Source organism: Pongo abelii, chromosome 5 (assembly GCF_028885655.2).
Source record: "Pongo abelii isolate AG06213 chromosome 5, NHGRI_mPonAbe1-v2.0_pri, whole genome shotgun sequence".
NCBI lineage: Eukaryota > Metazoa > Chordata > Mammalia > Primates > Hominidae > Pongo > Pongo abelii.
In genome coordinates this window covers 133,142,842-133,161,324 of record NC_071990.2, presented here as the reverse complement: position 1 = coordinate 133,161,324, position 18,483 = coordinate 133,142,842, and the positions used below count along the sequence as shown (strand labels likewise).

The 18,483-nt window shown below is 38.5% G+C and overlaps 1 protein-coding gene across 4 annotated transcripts in view; it reads left to right on the top strand.

The window, feature by feature from the left end:
• Nucleotides 1-6,707: 6,707 nt before the first annotated feature.
• MED23 (mediator complex subunit 23) overlaps nucleotides 6,708-18,483 on the top strand; it is a 41,960-nt gene continuing 30,184 nt past the window's right edge. For all 4 annotated transcript variants that reach the window (XM_063724987.1, XM_024248506.3, XM_054558165.2 and 1 more), the window contains exons 1-9: nucleotides 6,708-6,836; nucleotides 7,183-7,214; nucleotides 7,371-7,458; nucleotides 9,836-9,960; nucleotides 11,359-11,470; nucleotides 12,845-12,943; nucleotides 14,101-14,202; nucleotides 14,940-15,009; nucleotides 16,311-16,423. In XM_063724987.1, the coding sequence (XP_063581057.1) occupies nucleotides 6,798-6,836; nucleotides 7,183-7,214; nucleotides 7,371-7,458; nucleotides 9,836-9,960; nucleotides 11,359-11,470; nucleotides 12,845-12,943; nucleotides 14,101-14,202; nucleotides 14,940-15,009; nucleotides 16,311-16,423 (780 nt within the window). In that variant the 5' untranslated portion in view covers nucleotides 6,708-6,797. The remainder of the gene's footprint in view (nucleotides 6,837-7,182; nucleotides 7,215-7,370; nucleotides 7,459-9,835; nucleotides 9,961-11,358; nucleotides 11,471-12,844; nucleotides 12,944-14,100; nucleotides 14,203-14,939; nucleotides 15,010-16,310; nucleotides 16,424-18,483) is intronic.

Genomic DNA, 18,483 nt, shown 5'->3' with positions numbered 1-18,483 from the left:
TTTGGAAGACTGAGACGGGCGGATCACCTGAGTCAGGAGTTCCAGACCAGCCTAGTCAACATGGTGAAACCCCATGTCTACTAAAAATACAAAAATTAGCCAGGCATGGTGGCTCACACCTATAACCCCAGAATTTAGAAGGCTGAGACAGGTGGATCACCTGGGGTCAGGAGTTTGAGACCAGCCTGGCCAACATCGTGAAACTCCATCTCTACTAAAAATACAAAAATTAGCTGGGCATGGTGGCAGGTGCCTCTAATCCCAGGTACTTGGGAGGCTGAAGCTTGAGAATCGCTTGCACCTGGGAGGCAGAGGTTGTGGTGATCCAAAATCATGCCACTGCATTCCAGCCTGGGCAACAAAGTGAGACTCTGTCTCAAAATAAATAAATAAATAAATAAATAAATAAACAAACAAACAAATAAATAAATATCCCTCTTAGTGATCTGATATGCAGCCCAGAGCAGTCTAAACACTTTGCATTCAAATTCTTTTCTGCAAACATCCTGTCATTATTCTAATCAGACTTTTGGATTTTACAGATAAGGTCAGAGGACCACCAAAGGGACTTGGTCACTTGCGCACGATTCTTTTAGTGATATCTCAGAAGTGAAATACCACCAGGTTCCTTCTTCAGAGTATTTTGCTGTCAAATCATTCTGATTTTTTAAAAACAAAGACCAAACCTATGTCATAATTTGTCTCAAATTTAGGGGATTCCTAGGATCTATGGCTTTTATCTAATCATTTGTTATGTGCCTTCCATTTTTATGAGTTTCTGGGTTCTGATTGCCTACTCGCACTCATGGCAGTGCACTGACTCTGCCTTACCTCCAGTTGCTGGGGATCCTACTTTTCCTTCCTGCTGTGATGATTAGTTGTGTGTGTCAATTTGGCTAGGCCATATTATCCTGTTATTTAATCAAATGCTAATCTAGGGTGATGTTGTGATGATATTTTGTAGATATGGTAACAACTATAATTAATTGACTTTAAAAAAGGAAACTGTCTTCAATAATGTGAGAGCGCTCCTCATCCAATCAGTTGAAGTCCTTACGAGCAAAAACAGGCTTACCAGAGAAAAAATTCACTCCCAAAACAGTAGCATTAGCCTGAGTTGCCAGCCTGCCCCGTCCTACATATTTTGGACATTCCCTGCTGCCACAATCAAGTGAGCCTGGGCTTCAGAATTAGAAAAATTAAAAATTAGTGCGGTATTCCCCCAACTTCACGAATTCCACCTATAGGCCTAACAAGCGAAAGCATCAGCATTAGTTGTTGAGCTTAACCTCATTCTTTCGATGTAGACTAAAGTCCAATGAACTATCCATTGTGCCACAGAGCCTGCTCTTAACCTGGTTCTGACACTCCAATTGCCATTTCAGATGCTTCTTCCTGGTATTCTCCAAAATGTAACTTGATTCTATACCAGTTTTGTATACTAAGTATATTAGTCCGTTTTTGCAGTGCTATAAAGAACTACCTGAGACTGGGTAATTTATAAAGGAAAGAGCTTTAATTGACTCACAGTTCCACATGGCTGGGGAGGCCTCAGGAAACTTACAATCATGGTGGAAAGCAAAGGAGAAGTAAGAACCTTCTTCACGTGGTGGCAGGAGAAAGAAGAGAATGTGTGCATAGGAGGTACTGTCAAACACTTATAAAACCATCAGATCTCGTGAAAATTCACTATCACGAGAACAGTATGGGGGACACCACCCCCAGAATCCAATCACTTCCCTCCCTCAACATATGGAGACTACAATTCCAGATGAGATTTGGGTGGGGACACAAAGCCTAACCATATCACCAACGTACTACTGACTCTTACTCTGTGTCTTTACTAAGTGATTCCTTATGTTCTACACTGCCAGAATTTCACTTCTCTCTTCCTTCGTCCTCATCCCTCATCCCTTTTCTTTTTTTTTTTTAATTAAAAAAAATTGTGGGTACATAGTAAGTATATCCCCATCCCCTTTCAACCCTGAAAAACACACAAAAAAGTCCTAGATGAGGAAGTCAGGGGGCCTCTGATAAAGGCTTAGCCTGTAAGTGACTATCTCTGTTACAAATTAAGTGATTCTGGACATTGAATTCTTCATTTTTAAGAATTATCAGAGATTATTAGATTATCTCTAAGTCACTAAATTTTGGATATGATAATAGGGACACATCCTAGTCCTTCAGGTCCTGAGATGAATAAACCTCAAGGAATCTACCCATGTATAATACAAGTAGGTATAGTGAAGATGGTTGGCATTGCCAAGTTGCTAGCCATATTTTCGGCTATAACAATTTCTCTAACTGAACTCTAAACCCCAACCTCTTTTGAGTCTTTCAAGTTCTAGAAACTTATTCCTGGCCGGATGCAGTGGCTCACACCTGTAATCCCAGCACTTTGGGAGGCTGAGGCAGGAGGATCACTTATGCCAGTTTGAGACCCACCAGGGCAACATAGTGAGACCCTGTCTCTACAAAAAATGAAAAATAAAAAATTGTCCAGGAGTTATGGTGCATGCCTGTAGTCCTAGCTACTCGGGAGGCTGAGGTGGGAGAATGCGGGGAGGATTGCTTGAGCCCAGGAATTGGGGCTGTAGTGAGCTATGATGGCACCACTGCATTCCAGCATGAGCAGCAGAGTAAGACCATCATCTCAAAAAAGAAAGAAAGAAAGAAAGAAAGAAAGAAAGAAAGAAAGAAAGAAAGAAAAAAAGAAAGAAAGAAAGAAAGAAACTTATTCTTAACAGTTCACCCGATCAATAGACACAAGCCAAAACCACACCTTCCATGCAACTTAGACTTTGGAATAGACTGCCTGTGTCACTTAAATCTGAACCTACACTTTCTAAGTTAACTGGACCTTGAAAGCTTGCCTATTCTTTTCTTCTTTAACTTCAGAACAATCTGTACCTTCTCTTCTTTTCTTCTTCAACTTCAGAACAACCTGTACCTTCTTGGTTCTGAAAACTTTACTCTGAACATTAAAATGTTCACAGTAATTTGTAAGTAAGTTAATGGCCTAGAACACTCGCATTCTGAGAGGCAGCTACCATTACATCACCCATCAATGTAAACCATAAACATTCCTCATGTTACAGAAGGCCCCAGTGTCCACAGAATTCTGGCAACAAATGGGTTGTTGTTGTCTCAGAAAAGCCCTAGGGGCCTGCCAACATCAACTTCTTTGTCTCAGGAACCTGCCCTTCCTGGTTCCAGTGCTAGATCTTGAGTGACAGGTGGACAAGCTAGACTGGGAGAGCCCAGAGAAACTAGTCGCACTGAGGAGGGCGGTAGAGGTGAGGCGGATGCTAGGCTCAGGTCCAACAGCAAAAGGAAGAAGGAGTCCACAAAGGAAGGGAGACCTCACATAATAACATAATGCCAGAGATAGATGGGCAGGTGACTAACTTCAGGGAGGGCCAGTCATGAGGAAAAAGCAGAAAAACCTACAAGGATATTGACAAGCACACAAAGCAATCAGAAAGCTAACCAGGTAGGCAGTTGGTATAGGAAGGACAGAAGCTAATCCTCAGCAAGTGGAGATCCAACACTGAAGCTGAATTGAGAACTGGCTGTCTTGGTGAGACTGATGTCAGCAGTGCCAAACCAGGTCTGAGAGGCAATGGTACACACCAGGAGACAAAGCAAACACCTCGGCATGGAATAGAGAGTCCAGCTCTAGTCCTCCAAACAATGACTATGGCAAAGTAGAATCAATGGTCACAGTTTGATACCGCTGTTTGCCAGTACCTATGTGTGTGAAAAGATATTTTCTGACTAAATAAGTAAAAATCTCATTACTGATCAGCACAATGAACATCTGTAATCAATTTGGAGATGAGAAACCTGATGTGATGACTCCTGTGGTGTAGCAATTGTTTTCTACTGAACAATCAGCATTCCTAAGGTTGTCTCTGTTCATGGAAGACTGTTTCTCTTACTTTGTCTCAAGTACAGAAATCTTCCCTAGTAGTGTTAGATTCCTAGAAGCCCTCTCTTGTTCATTTTGAAACTCAGAAATCATTTGATTTCCAAACATTTTCCAGGTTTTCATAGGCTCTTCTCATTTTTAGTGTACTCATGAGGGCCTCATTTATGACTCAGATTCTAGAGATGTCTCCAGAAGAGACATTATAAAACAACCATGCTGCCTGGGCTCTCTGAGGTAGAGCTCAGTGTCACAGTGCTCCCACGGTGCCCGTCCATGAAGCAGAAGGTACAGGCCACGTACTGTTTACATCTCTGAAACCTGGCATGAACCATGTTATTTCCCCAAACCTTTAAACTCCTCTCTGCTGTGTCAGCTCCGTGGTGGCAGGAACTAGGTCAGTTTGGGCTTGCAGTCTTGTTCTAGTGTCTAGCACAGTGGCCAACACCTAGAAGACATTCAATGAACACTTGCTGAATAAATTTTGTAACGGTTTCAGAAATAACATTAGAAGTATAAGCTACCACATACGTAAATGTCCAGTGAACCCAATTGTTATAAATTATAATAACTTTACTAGGTATAACTTTTTAGGTGTTCCAAATCTTTCTCTACATCCAGCATTCCAGAAATAGCTATTACCTCAAAGGAAGTCTTGTCCATAAAATAAAGGCATTTCAGATGTTTATATTCTACCCAAGGTAATGAATAATGACTGAGCACCACCAAGTGCCAGACTTTACGCCAGGTGTTAGGAAATGCAGGCATGTTTAATTTCTGTATCTACTCTAAAGAGCTTTAGTCTAGTTGAAGAAGTAGACATTTTAAACCATAATATAGTGTAATCTGTGCAATACTAGTAGTGCTAATAAAGTGCTGGGGGAAAGAGGAAGAAATACAAATTTTTCTACAGAAAGGGATTTAGAAAGATATCTACGTGAGTTTGCTCAGACTGCTGTGAATAGCATACAATAAGCTGGGGTGATTCGAGTCTGAGAAAACTGAAAGCTGAGAACTCAGGCTTCTTGTTCCTTTTGGCTGCAAGAAGGTTGGCAGCCAGTCAGAACTTTATCCACTTGTAAGACATTAGATGTATCTTCCTTGGTGATTCAGACCAGCCTAAGGGGAAAGACCTGATGATACCAACTTTGGGGATTCTCCAAGAAACAATGTCCCCAGAACACACTATAATGATGCTCAAAGTTGATAAGCCCTGCCCAGCTGCTCAGAGTTTCCAGTTGGCTCTTTAGTCCCCCACTCTAAATCCTGATAGGACAAGGATGGAACAAGAAGCCTGAATTCTCAGCTTTCAGTTTTCTCAGACTCAAATTACCCCCTAGTTTATAGTATGCTGTTCACAGCAGTCTAAGCAAACTCACCTAGGTATCTTTCTAATCCCTTTCTGTAGAAAAATTTGTATTTCCTCCTTTTCTGCCTGGCACTTTATTAGCATCACTAGTATTGCACATATCACACTCTATTATGGTTTAAAATGTCTATGTCTTCAACTAAGCTAAAGCTCTTTAGAGTAGATACATGGGCCCTAACCTGACTGTGTCCTTCTAGGAAGAGAAAATTAGGACACAGACATGTACAAAGGGAAGACCATGTGAAGACACAAGGAGAAGAAGGTCATCTACAAACCAAGGACAGAGGCCTCTATAGAAAGTAACCCTACCAACCTCAACCTCAGACTTCTAGCCTCCAGAATTACAAGAAAAGAAATTTCTGTTGTTTAAGCCACCCAGTCTGTGGTATTTTGTTGTGGCAACCCTAGCAAACAATATACTACGCCTAACTTTTCAAGTTTTTCTCCAGCAGGAAATCTGAATTCTTTCTTTTCAGCTTTTAGTAGCTATTGTGTGGACAACATGGTTGCATGTGCATATTAAAGTTGTTAGAAAACTAAATTTATGCCAGGTCAGACACTTGTATAACAAAACCATGAATGGGGAGTCATCAGCTCATCACTTAGCAGCTACAAAGGAGTAGTTCATGCTTAGCAGTTTGTGGCATTTCACAGCCCTCAAAGAAGTGAAAGGCCTTTGGATGTCTATGACTCTCATCAACAATTTTCTTTATGAGGTAAAGAAAGCTGATCATTCAAAAGACATAACAGATGTTTTAGGGGTTGGTGATGATGGTGGCATATGAAGAAAAACACATACTCTCAACAATATAATAGCAAATAGAATCCAGCAATATATTAAAAAGGATAATATATTATGACCAAGTAGCATTTATACCATAGAAGCAAAATTGGTTTGGCATTCAATAGTCAATCAATAACATTTGCACTGAGGTTATCATAGCTGAGAAGACACCATCTCTGTGGCTTCAGCTCCTGGCTGCAGGCCGCTGATGGAGGTCCAGAAGGTCAGCTGCTCACAGACATCAACTGCGGCTCCAGCATTTTCCGCAGGCTACAGCTTCTGGGTTACAAGCTTTCCATTTCCCAGTCTGCAAACGGGTTAGCCCCCACCAGGAAGCAACTCCTTCTCCAGCCGGGAGGTGGCGGCCTGCGGTCGACGATGCCTCCGGGGTCCTTGGGCTCAAGATTCCGTTTGGGGGCGCTCTCGTCCGGCTTGCGGGCCTCCCTTCTCCAGAGGCGGAACCATCTGGCGGCGCCGCTGGTTTCTGCGGGGTTTGCAAACAGCGCGTACCGGGCCCTTCCCGTCTTCCGTACAGGTTCCTGCTGTTGGCTGGGCTCCGGAGGGAACGCTCCCGGTAAAGCGCTGGGGGAGGGAAGCGACGCCGGGGAGCTACGGTTTCCTCCGGAGGTCTCCGCCCCTCTGCCCCTATATTCCCAGAGCTCGAGTCTGATCCGGGCCTTGCCGGGCACCCTGGAAAGGCGGGGGTGATAGTACAGATGGAGACGCAACTGCAGAGCATTTTCGAAGAGGTGGTGGTGAGTGCAGCTGCCGGCCATCCAGGACTGCGGCTCGGGGACAGGGAGACGCGGGGGCAGCCGACCAAGGAAACTGGCCTGGGCAACCTCCTCTCACGCCTCCCTTTTTATTCCCTTGTTTTGATACCGAGGTTGTATGCGGGGAGGTTTAGTGATTCTCAAACTGCTGTCAAGTTCATTGTATCCTTTGAAATCGATACAGTGACAGGCCAGACAGGTATTGATAGTTTCAGAGCTGATTAAGGTGACTTGCTCTGTGTTACATTGTAATACTTGGCTTAAGGGAGGCGCCTTTTTAAAATTAACATTGTTTACTTTTTTTTTTTTTTTTTTTTTTTTTTTACAGAAAACGGAAGTTATAGAAGAGGCTTTTCCTGGGTGAGTGTATGCGTGGCAGAGTTTTGTGTTTTTATGTGATTGTGTCTGTCAGATTTTACTTAGTTTCATGTTGGAAGGTTATAAGATCCACTATTCTGATTGTGTGTAATTGCCTTTTTAAAACGAGTGACAAATAATGTAATTTTTTTTTTTTAGCATGTTTATGGATACTCCTGAAGATGAGAAAACAAAACTAATTAGCTGTTTGGGGGCCTTCAGACAGTTTTGGGGTGGTCTTTCTCAGGTGAGCACTTCATTTTTAATACATTCAGCTGATGATTTTTGGCCCCTTCTTTTTTTTTTTTTTTTTTCTTTTAACATTTACTTTGATGTTGCTCATAAGATCTTCCTGAGAATGGAGAAATAAAATTGTCATCATTTTTTATTCTGGCTTCCATTTGTTTTAATTTGTATATTTCAGTGGAAAACCTATGTAGAGAAGTCAAGTTGATACTGCACAGTGTGAGATGTTAAAAGAAAAAACAAAAAAAAAAACCTCCCCTATGTTAGATTAATTAAGATCATTTTCATCCTATTCGGATTTATTTGGTACACTTGAAAACAGATATGTTAAGCTTTGCTTGTCAAGGATACAAATTCCATTTTTTTGCTAAATAAAGGAATTGGCACAGCATTGATACAAAGATGCTACAATAGGAATACCAAGATTCTATAAGGATAAGAAAATATTATAGTAAAAATGAGGAAACAAACTGTAAAAGTAACAAAGAACAGCTACCAGAAAATGTATCCGTGAAAAAGACAAAATGTGTCATCCTCGAAGAGCTCACATTCCAGTAGTGCCTTACCTTCTCATGGTGCACTATAGGTTGGGAAATGAGAACTGTTTGTGTGTCAGCCACTGGTGATAAGATTTGCCACTCAGACATGGATCATATAATGCCAATACAGTCATGTTTTAACCTTTCGTTTAATTATTTTCTAATAGGTAATACATTCATATGGTTCAAAATGCACAGGTATAAAAGGGTGGATCCGATAACTAGTCTCTTTCTCTTCTCTTACCTGTTGTTTTTTCTGTCTGTAGCCAATATCCTCAGGTTATATTTTCTTCTAGAAGTATTTTATGCATATAGAAACACTTTTATAGCATGATCATATACCATGTACACTATTCATTAATTAGCACATTTTTCTCCTAATAATAATCTAAAGGTAATTCCCTATCAGTCCAAGCATTACTTGTTCCTTCCTTTCTTACTTTTTTTTTTAAATAGCAGCATGATATTCCACTGTATGGCTGTACCTTCCTCCTTTTAACCAATCTTCTACTGACTTCTAAGTTTCTCCTTACTTTTTCTAATTTAACCAATGCTGTGATGAATAATATTATGCATGAAAAATAGGATAAATTCCTAGAAATAGTATTGCTGAGTCAAAAGCCTTATCGGTTTGTAATTTTTATAGAAATTATTAATTTTTATAGAAATTATTAAATTTTCCATATAGGTTATTTCTTTTTTTTTTTTTTTTGAGACAGAGTCTCACTCTGTCACCCAGGCTAGAGTGCAGTGGCATGATCTCGGCTCACTGCAAGCTCCGCCTCCCGGGTTCACGCCATTCTCCTGCCTCAGCCTCCCGAGTAGCTGGGACTGCAGGCACCTGCTACCATGCCTGGCTCATTTTTTGTATTTTTAGTAGAGACGGGGTTTCACCGTGTTAGCCAGGATGGTCTCGATCTCCCGACCTCATGATCTGCCCGCCTTGGCCTCCCAAAGTGCTGGGATTATAGGCATGAGCCACCGCGCCCGGCCGAGAGTATCTTTTACTTATAACCTCACAATAGAGTGTTAAACTTTTTGATCTTTGCCAATCAAAAACATGAGAAATTTTATCTCAGTATAATTTTATTTTGCATTTCTCTCAGTGATGTTGAACATCTTTCCAAAATTTTTAAAAAAAATTCATTAAACACTTTATGAATTATGATGTGGCCCTCTAATGGAGAGACCAGGAAGAAAATAGGTATTTCCAAATCATTGTTATATGTGCCACAATAGAAGTATGTATGAGAACAGTGGTCGAGGAGAGAAGCAGAACATTATAGGCTCTTTTTGGAGATATCCTAGAAGACAAACTTTGATACGGGCACAACATTTTGACATCATATTTAAAGTTTTGCAAGTCTAGAAATGTGACATGTCATTGGATTCATAATGGGCCTTGTTTGGGATCTTGGGGATTAGATTCACACCTAATTCTTCTAAGGCTGATACATACTGATCCATAATGAATTTTACCCCCAGTGACAGTAATATTTATGCCATAAAGGGCACTGTTTACAATGCCTTACAAAGATCTGTGTTAAGAGTTTTCTATTGATTGTTAATATGTTAACTAATTAATTACTACTTTTGAAGTTCCCATGTAATAAAAATGGTAGCATTTTATCTATATAATTGCAAAATGTTAAGCTTAATGTGACAAATACTAAATCTGAATTTTTTAATTTTGCTTTTTTTAAAAATTATTTTCATCCACAGATGCTCATAGTGAAGTATTTCATTCATAGTATTGGTATACTTCCAGTTGTAGTATTAGCTATTTGTTATAAAAATGTAACTTTAGACCCCAAGTAAAATCATTCTCTAATTTTCCAGGAGTCTCATGAACAGTGTATCCAGTGGATTGTTAAGTTTATTCATGGTCAGCATAGTCCTAAAAGAATTTCTTTTCTTTATGACTGCTTAGCAATGGCAGTTGAGACTGGTCTCCTTCCACCCAGGTACGTTTAATGGGTATGAGCAATCTGAAGAATTTTCTTTTCTATACATGATTGGAAATTGGTTGAGGTTGTTGTTGTAAAAAGATGAGAGAATGAAGAAGAAAGTGAGGTTCATCAAGTAATCCTTTATATAATACCTCAGGTTTTAGTTTCTAGGAGTAAGAGTCTTTGAATTATATAATGCTTGTGGGCTCAAAACCAGATGTTTCTGCCCAGGGGCTGAGATTAATCACTTTAATTAGTTTGTAACACTTTACTTTTGCTGCACAACCTCAACACCTCATGGCTTAAAACAGTAATACTCAGGTTTTAAAATTATTCATGGTTTTAGTGGTTGACTGGGCTTAGGAGGCACTTTTTCCTCAAGATTGTAATGATTATGATCGATGTAGCTAGGGCTGGAGCAGGGCAAAAACTTCCCCACTCAGATATCTGGTGGTTGGTTCCTGGCTGTCATCTGGAACCTCAGCTGGGATTATTAGCCAGAACCTCCACAGGCCCTCACCTTGTGGCCTAGACTTTCTCACCTCATGGTGGAGCCTAACAGCAAGTGTGCAAAAGAGGGCTAGGCAGAAATTGTGTCACCTTGTCTTAGAAGTCATACTGCATCCTTTTGGCCATAGTCTTACGTCTGCCCAGATCTAAGGAGTGAGAACATAGACTTTCCCCCTACCTCTCCTTGGGAGAAATGTCAGTGTCACATTTCAGAAGAAGATGTGGGATCAAAAATCTTGTTGCCACCCTCTTGGAAAAATCCAGTGTACCACAAGGTGATAGATGGGAAACATCTAACCGAAAGCTTTAGATAGACTTCTTTCTCGTAAAATATAACATAATGAATATTATTTCATTCTTACTTTGTTTTTGATCTTTCATACAAGTAAAAAATGTAAAATACTACACAGATTTATAAGTGTGATTAGTAATCACTTTTATGAAAGATACTTGTGAGGATAAATATAATACAGTCCACAGACTATGGCTGTATTAGTCTGTCTGATGCTGCTAACAAAGATATACCCGAGACCGGGTAACTTATAAAGGAAAGAGGTTTAATTGACTCACAGTTTGGCATGGCTAGGGAGGCCTCAGGAAACTTAGAATAATGGCAAAGGGCACCTCATCACAGGGTGGCAGTAGAGAGAATGAGTGCCCAGCGAAGGGGGAATCCCCATATAAAACCATTAGATCTTGTGAGAACTAACTCACTATCATGAGAACAGTACGGGGGAAACTGTCCCCCATGATTTAAATGGTTTTTCTCATGACACGTGGGGATTATGGGAACTACAATTCAAGATAAGATTTGTGTGAGTACACAGCCAAACATATCGGTGGCTATTAGAGAACTTGGAAAATTCTGTCTTGTAACTGGAATGGCTGTTTCTTTTTTTATAGGCTGGTTTGTGAATCCCTGATAAACTCTGACGCTCTTGAGTGGGAAAGAACACAGCTTTGGGCCTTAACATTTAAACTGGTTCGGAAAATAATTGGGGGAGTGGATTACAAGGTATATTTTTCTTATTATAAAAAGTGATTGCTTTCAGATATGATCGATTTTTCGATGTGCATGTCTTACTTTCAGGTGAGAAAAATGATGTGGAAGCATTTACAAAATCTGTCTATTTCTTGTGGTATATTTCCTGAAGAGATTTAAAATTACTCAGTTGTTTCCCTGGCTCCTCTACTCCCCTCCCAACATTCTTATAAATACAAGTAGCTGACACATTTTTATGAAGAGTAGGGAAGTCACAAAGCAGAATCCGTGTTCCTTCATGCTGCAAGTATTATGATCCCTTCAAATGAAAACACAGTGCAGGGGTGTGTGGAACTGAGAAGGGATGTAGGCATCACTGATGAAGGAAGCAAGACCTGCTTTACCTTCCTTGAACGTGGGTCTTACCTCAATTAATATCTTCAGCACTTTGGGCTCTTGACCAAAAACAACATACACTCTCTAATTTTGTCTCATAAAACGGCTTAAGGACTCCATAGCTACAAAAGCCATTCTGCATCTTCAGGAGACTTTTGTTATTGTCCTTTTCCCAGGAATTACCAGTGTCTGACCCTGTGCTTTATTTCTGCATTTTCTCTAATCTGAAATGATTTAACAGGTAATGACCTAACAGGTAATTATTAGTTTAAATCATGATTTATCACACAGTTAACTCTAAGAAGCTTTTGCTAATTATTTTCTCTTTACTCAGATTTATGCAATTTTTGCCTTCTTATTTGTATGGTACTTCATAATTGTTCTTTTATGTGTATGTTCTTTTACAAGCTTGGTTACGTAGTTCATAGTCAATAAATGCATGTTGAATGAAATTTCTTCTTTATATATCAGATAATGTAACTGGTATTAGATATGTGGAAATGATTAACAGAATAGCCTTGGATATCATTGAGAGATTAAGGTATATGATGGATAAGAAGGGAGAATAGGCCAGTCACAGTGGCTTACACCTATAATCCCAGCACAAAAGGGAGTGAGCAGAAACACTCCTCTACCAAAAAGTTTGATACCGTTACTCAAGTTTTCAGAATGCTTTCAAGTCTTGTTACAATATATTTCTGTCTATATGTATAATTAAGGTTTTTGACCCTTGTAACAGTGTAAACCCTTCTAATGTTATGAGGGCCAAAAAAGCTTGACAAACTGTATAATGACTTTCTTTGCTCATTGTATTGTAAGACAGTCTTTAGAATTCTGTTTTGGAACATGACTCTTCTCTTGGGTTAATGTTAGGGACTTAGATTGTAACTCTGATTCAGAAAATTTAAAGGTGTGACCTTGAAGAAATACATAACCCTGAAACCTTAGGATGTTTTAGCTAACACAGTAGACACTACTTAATTTTAACCCATGCCTGTTTTCTTATATCAGGGTGTTCGAGATCTCTTAAAAGTGATTTTGGAGAAGATTTTGACAATTCCTAATACAGTGAGCTCTGCTGTTGTACAGCAGCTTCTGGCAGCAAGAGAGGTAATTTAGACATGTCTGAAATTCGTGATCATAACCTCAAAAAAAGTCTAGCTTTGTTTAGGTCTGTGCTTTTAATACTTATGGTATTTTGTGAGATGCTCTATTTCTTCTACCAAAAAAAAAAATCACTTCTATTTTAAAAGATGCTAGTTCCCTTATATTTCAAAAGGACATTTTAAATTTTAATTCATGGTTTTAAATTATGAAAACAATGAAATAGAAATTAAAATAGCTTAAACATTACAAGATCTCAGCATATGGACCACTTAAAAGATCTTTGTACTTTGTAACTAGTATCGCACGAATTGTTACACTGGTCTGTTGCTCTCCTGTTTAAGTGTGCCAATATTTAAAGCATGTGCAAGGTTACTTACTAACCATGAACAATCCATTCCATTGTTTATTAATCTTTATTTTTAGATATTTTTTACATATAAATGTATTCTTTTATGCTACAGTTGAAACCCAATAAATCCATTAAATAATAACTCTATATTTTATTTTAATTGACAAGTAGCAATTGTCTGTGCGTGTATATGTATATATTATATATACTTATTTTTTTATAATGATAACACTTAAAATCAACTCTCTTAGCAATTTTGAAGTATACACTATATCGTTATTAACTATAGTCACCATAATGTCCAGTAGGTCTCTTGAACTTATCCCTCTTGTCAAAGTGAAATTTTGTCCTTTGACCAACATCTCTCCAGAAAGTAACATCTCTACTTTTTAATATCTTTTTTGTTGTCATTGTCATTGTAGTGTTTAAAACGCTCACACGGGCCAGATGCGGTGGCGCATGTCTATAATCCCAGTGCTTTGGGAGGCCGAGGCAGGAGGCTCATTTAAGCCCATTGTTAGAGACCAGCCAGGACATCCTGGGGAGACCCTGTCTTTACAAAAAATTAAAAAGTTAGCCAAGCCTGCTGGCATATACCTGTAGTCCCAGCTACTCTGGAGGCTGAGGTGGGAACACCACTGGAGCCCCAGAGGTTGAAGATGTGGTGAGCCATGATTACGCCACTGCACTTCAAGCCTGGGCAACAGAGCAAGACCCTGTCTCAAAAAAAAAATAATAGTGATAATAAATAAAATAAAGGGCTTATATGTGGGACTAGTCAAGAATGATGTGGCCTTTTTATTTTTCTCAGGTTATAGCATATATCTTGGAAAGAAATGCCTGCTTATTACCAGCCTATTTTGCAGTCACTGAGATCAGGAAACTGTATCCTGAAGGCAAACTTCCACACTGGGTAAATTTTGTATTTCCTGAATTTTTAATATAAATTTTCGGCTGGGCTTGGTGGCTCACAGCACTTTGGGAGGCAAAGGTGGGAAGATGATTTGAGGACAAGAGTTCAAGACCCAACCTGGGTAACATAACAGGACTCTGTCTCTACAAAACATTAAAAAACACACGCACACATATTAGCCAGGCATAGTAGCACGTGCCTATAGCCCCAGCTACTCAGGAGCTGAGGTGGGAGGATTACTTGAAACCAGGAGTTCGAGGCTGCAGTGAGCTGTGATCACGCCACCGTACTCTAGCTTCAGCAAAAGGACGAGACCTTGTCTCACACACAAAAAAGGGTGTTTTATAAAAAACAGTTATATTAATCTTATTTTTGTGTGCTTATTTTTTTAATGATGATTTTTATCCTTAGATAATATGTATATTTTTAATCATGACGTATTTCTTTCATTTCTTTGCATTTCCATTGAGACAATTTATATGCCATGTGATAAAATATGATCAGCTTCATCAAATAGCTAAGGATATGGTGGTGTGACTTGGTTTAATTAAGGGACAGATGAACTGGTGAGTGATTTTTTAGAAGGAAGCAAAAGGGAGCTAACCTTTAAACAGTTATCGTGTGCAATCTTTACATATATTATCTCATTTTATGTAAATGTTCAGATATTTCAGGGGCAGTCTCAATTTTCCTTTTGTACTTATTTATTTGACTTCCCTCTTTCTTTCTCTCTTTAGTTACTTGGAAACCTAGTATCAGACTTTGTGGATACCTTCAGGCCCACAGCAAGGATAAACTCCATTTGTGGTAGGATTATAATTTTAAATATGCCAAATAGTACCTGATTTTTAGTAATCTAACTATTGAACACAGCTGAGGGATGGTCTCTTAATATGTGCCTTGGTGGCTTGTCATTTTGGTGACTCTCTAAGAGCTTAATATAATGCCTTTCACTTGTTTTCACTTACTCTGTGTGCCAAGTACAGGGAGGAAAAAGAAACTCTCTGGAATGGGTTTAAGCTTCTTTTAAAACCATTCTAGAAGTGGGTTTCTTAGTGATTAGAAAGACATTTTAATACAGCTAGTAAAGCACCATGGAATTTCTAGGCAGCTGGAAGTCTCAACAGACCTGTCCCTCTGAGGCTACAGAACGTGAAAGTGTCAGGCTCACTCAGCCCATTCTAATTCCCACTTTTGCTCTTCCTTTCACATTTTCCCATGTTTTGTTAGAGTCTCTGAACTTTCTTTTAAAAATAACCATGTGATTTGGCAATTTTTGCAGTGCCCACATATCCTCTTTAATTATTTGTAGAAATCATGGTGACCTCAGAACTGTGTGGAAATATAGACCATTGTTTATTCAGTGATCAAATATTGAGTACTTCCTATAAGCCAGGTGCTATTCTAGATACTGAAAATACAAATATAATCTAAATAGACACTAGACAGATAATTATCAGGTTTCTAGCTTTTGTAACTGAGTGGATATTGATATGTAGTGAATTATGGAAGCAAAGTAGGTTGGAGAAGGATGATGAATTTGAGACATGTTAAGCTTGAGGTGCTTGTAGGACATCCAAGTGACGATATTTGTTAGGCAGTTGGATGTATGAGCTGATAGTCATATGTGACATCTAAGGCCTCTAGGAATATCATGCATAAAGTTTAATCATGTTGACACTGGACTAGTGGTCTTAAACTTTTTCCTGTAAAGGGCCATGTAGTAAATATTTTAAGCTTCGTAGGCTACAGAATCTGTTGCAGCTACTCAGCTCTGCCATTGGACTGCAAAAGCAGTTGTGTTCCAATAAAACCTTACAAAAACAGGTGCCAGGCTGGATTTGGCCCATGGATTATAGTTGGCTGATCTCTGCCCTAGACATTTAGACAAAATGCAATATTTTCAACTTTGGAAAGACTGTGCAAATTGATCTTCAACTGTCTGAACTAAAAATTCCCAAACTTCAGTCTCATTGAAACATTTTTATAAGCCATTTTTAAACTAAACCAATGCCTATTTCAGCATATATGTTCATTAAATATTTCTGAAGTGAATGAAGTACTGCTGTGTTCACATTTACTTAAAAACATTTTTATAATACATACAGGTCGCTGTAGTCTTCTGCCAGTTGTAAATAACTCAGGTGCCATTTGTAATTCATGGAAACTGGATCCTGCTACTCTTCGTTTTCCTTTGAAAGGCCTTTTGCCATATGATAAGGTATGTTGCTAAATATAATGGCACTTTTAGTCCGACAGTCTTCAACCTAGATTATAAGATATGTGATGCTAAATTGTTGCTTCATAATCTGAAGAAGTAAATATTTAATGAAAGATAGTTTATAGTTTATCATGTTATTCTAGTATCTAAATATACCCTGTGGTTTATGCTATTGTGGGTGTTTATGCTCCAGTGGTCCACCTCTGGCGAAGTATTTGGAGGTGGGAAGCTGAAATTTTAAATTGATTCCTTGATTAAGTCCCCACATTTTAAAAGTAGTAGAGCTTTTTAAATGTGAACTCAGTCTACACTCTTAACACCTGTGCTATCAAGTTATTTGTCCTTCCAAATTTGAAAATAGTGTTTTTGTTTACACTTGTAAAACAGTATTTAGAAACTGTCTCCATTCTTCTTAGATTACATTTCTGAGCAGAAAATTACTTCCTTACAATGATACTTAAGACTAATGTGACTATATCTGAAGTCACATTTCTAAGTTTAACCCTAAAGGGAAGAGGGTATGCTTTTTCAAGTCACTGAAATTTTGATATACCCTTTAAGGGGCACCAGTCCTTCTAAATTGTTGCATTAGTGAGCAGTCTTGCTGACTGAACTGATAATTTTTTGGGCCTAGTTGCTCTTTTTACAACTATATCTACATTGTCAACTCTTGCTATAAGAACGTCTTCGTAAAACAGTCACTTTGGTTATTCTGTTTTTAAATGCCTCGGGAATTCTTTAAAATTAGCACATTGAAGTGAATGCTTATGTACTCAGACCCCTTTCCCAGACATTTTACTGTTAAAATGAAGAAAGAAACAGTAAACAAAGACATTCTGGTAGATGGGGTGAATAGAGAGGGATTACAGGCTGATAGGAATGAATTTAAAAGAAAAAAAAAAAAGAAATTTAATGCCGTAACTGTTTCTAGGGTTTTTACATCATACTTAAAATAGCATAGTCTTTTAAAGATTATCTTAAAAATCGGTATATAAAGTGTTGTGTTTTTTTTTTCTATCTATCCGTCCATCCACCTAAGGGGACATTTAAAAAAATCCAGCTAACATTATGCAAATAGTACTTGAGGTTGATAAGAAGAAAAACTTTCATTGACTCTATCACAATGCTGTGTCCCCAGCAACATGGATAGAAATGAAAACGATGTGCTCTAGAAAGCCGTTAGATGACTCAGAAACCATCTAGCATCATGGAAGAGTTAGAATAAACTAGAATGAAATCCTTCTAAATTAATATATTTAATAAATATAAATTAATATTTTTAAATTCATATATTTTAAGTATGGGCAGGCAAAATTAACAGATATAAATAGGCTTATCACTGTTTCATCTACTTCTGAAAAAGTTGATATGCTTTAAGGTAAAAAGCTGTTTTTTGAATCTTATTAGGAAAATAGGGAATTGATTGGTCTATATTCAAGACATTGAATAAACATTCAGCCTGTCATTTGGAAAATTCTGAAAAAGATTTTGTTTTTAATGTCACTTTCTATCATTATTTTTTGTTTGATTGTTTGTTTCTTAAGTCAGGCTCTCACTCTGTCACCCAGGCTGGAGTATAGTGGCACAATCACAGCTCACCGCACCCTCAACCTTTGGGGCTCAGGTGACCCTCCCCACCTCAGCCTCCTGAGTAGCTGAGACTACAGGCATATGCCACCATGCCCGGCTAGTTTTTTGTATTTTTTTTGTAGAGATGGGGTTTTGCCATATTGCCCAGGCTGGCCTCAAACTCATGGGCTCAAGAGATCTTCCCATCTTGGCCTCTCAAAGTGCTGGGATTACAGGCATGAGCCACTATGCCCAGCCTAGTACTATTTATTATAAGCTGAATTTGGCTATCAGAAATTATATACTTACATGCCTAGAAAGACTTCTAGAAAATTGACTTGTTAAGTTTTAACAGAAAGGAAGCAAAGATATTATTAATGATGCTTCTTTATGTCTAGGAGACATGATCACCTAGGACAAAATCTATATAAATTGACATTAGTGAGATGCTAAAATTTAAAAAGTTTAAACCTTCTGCGTTTTCAGGGAAA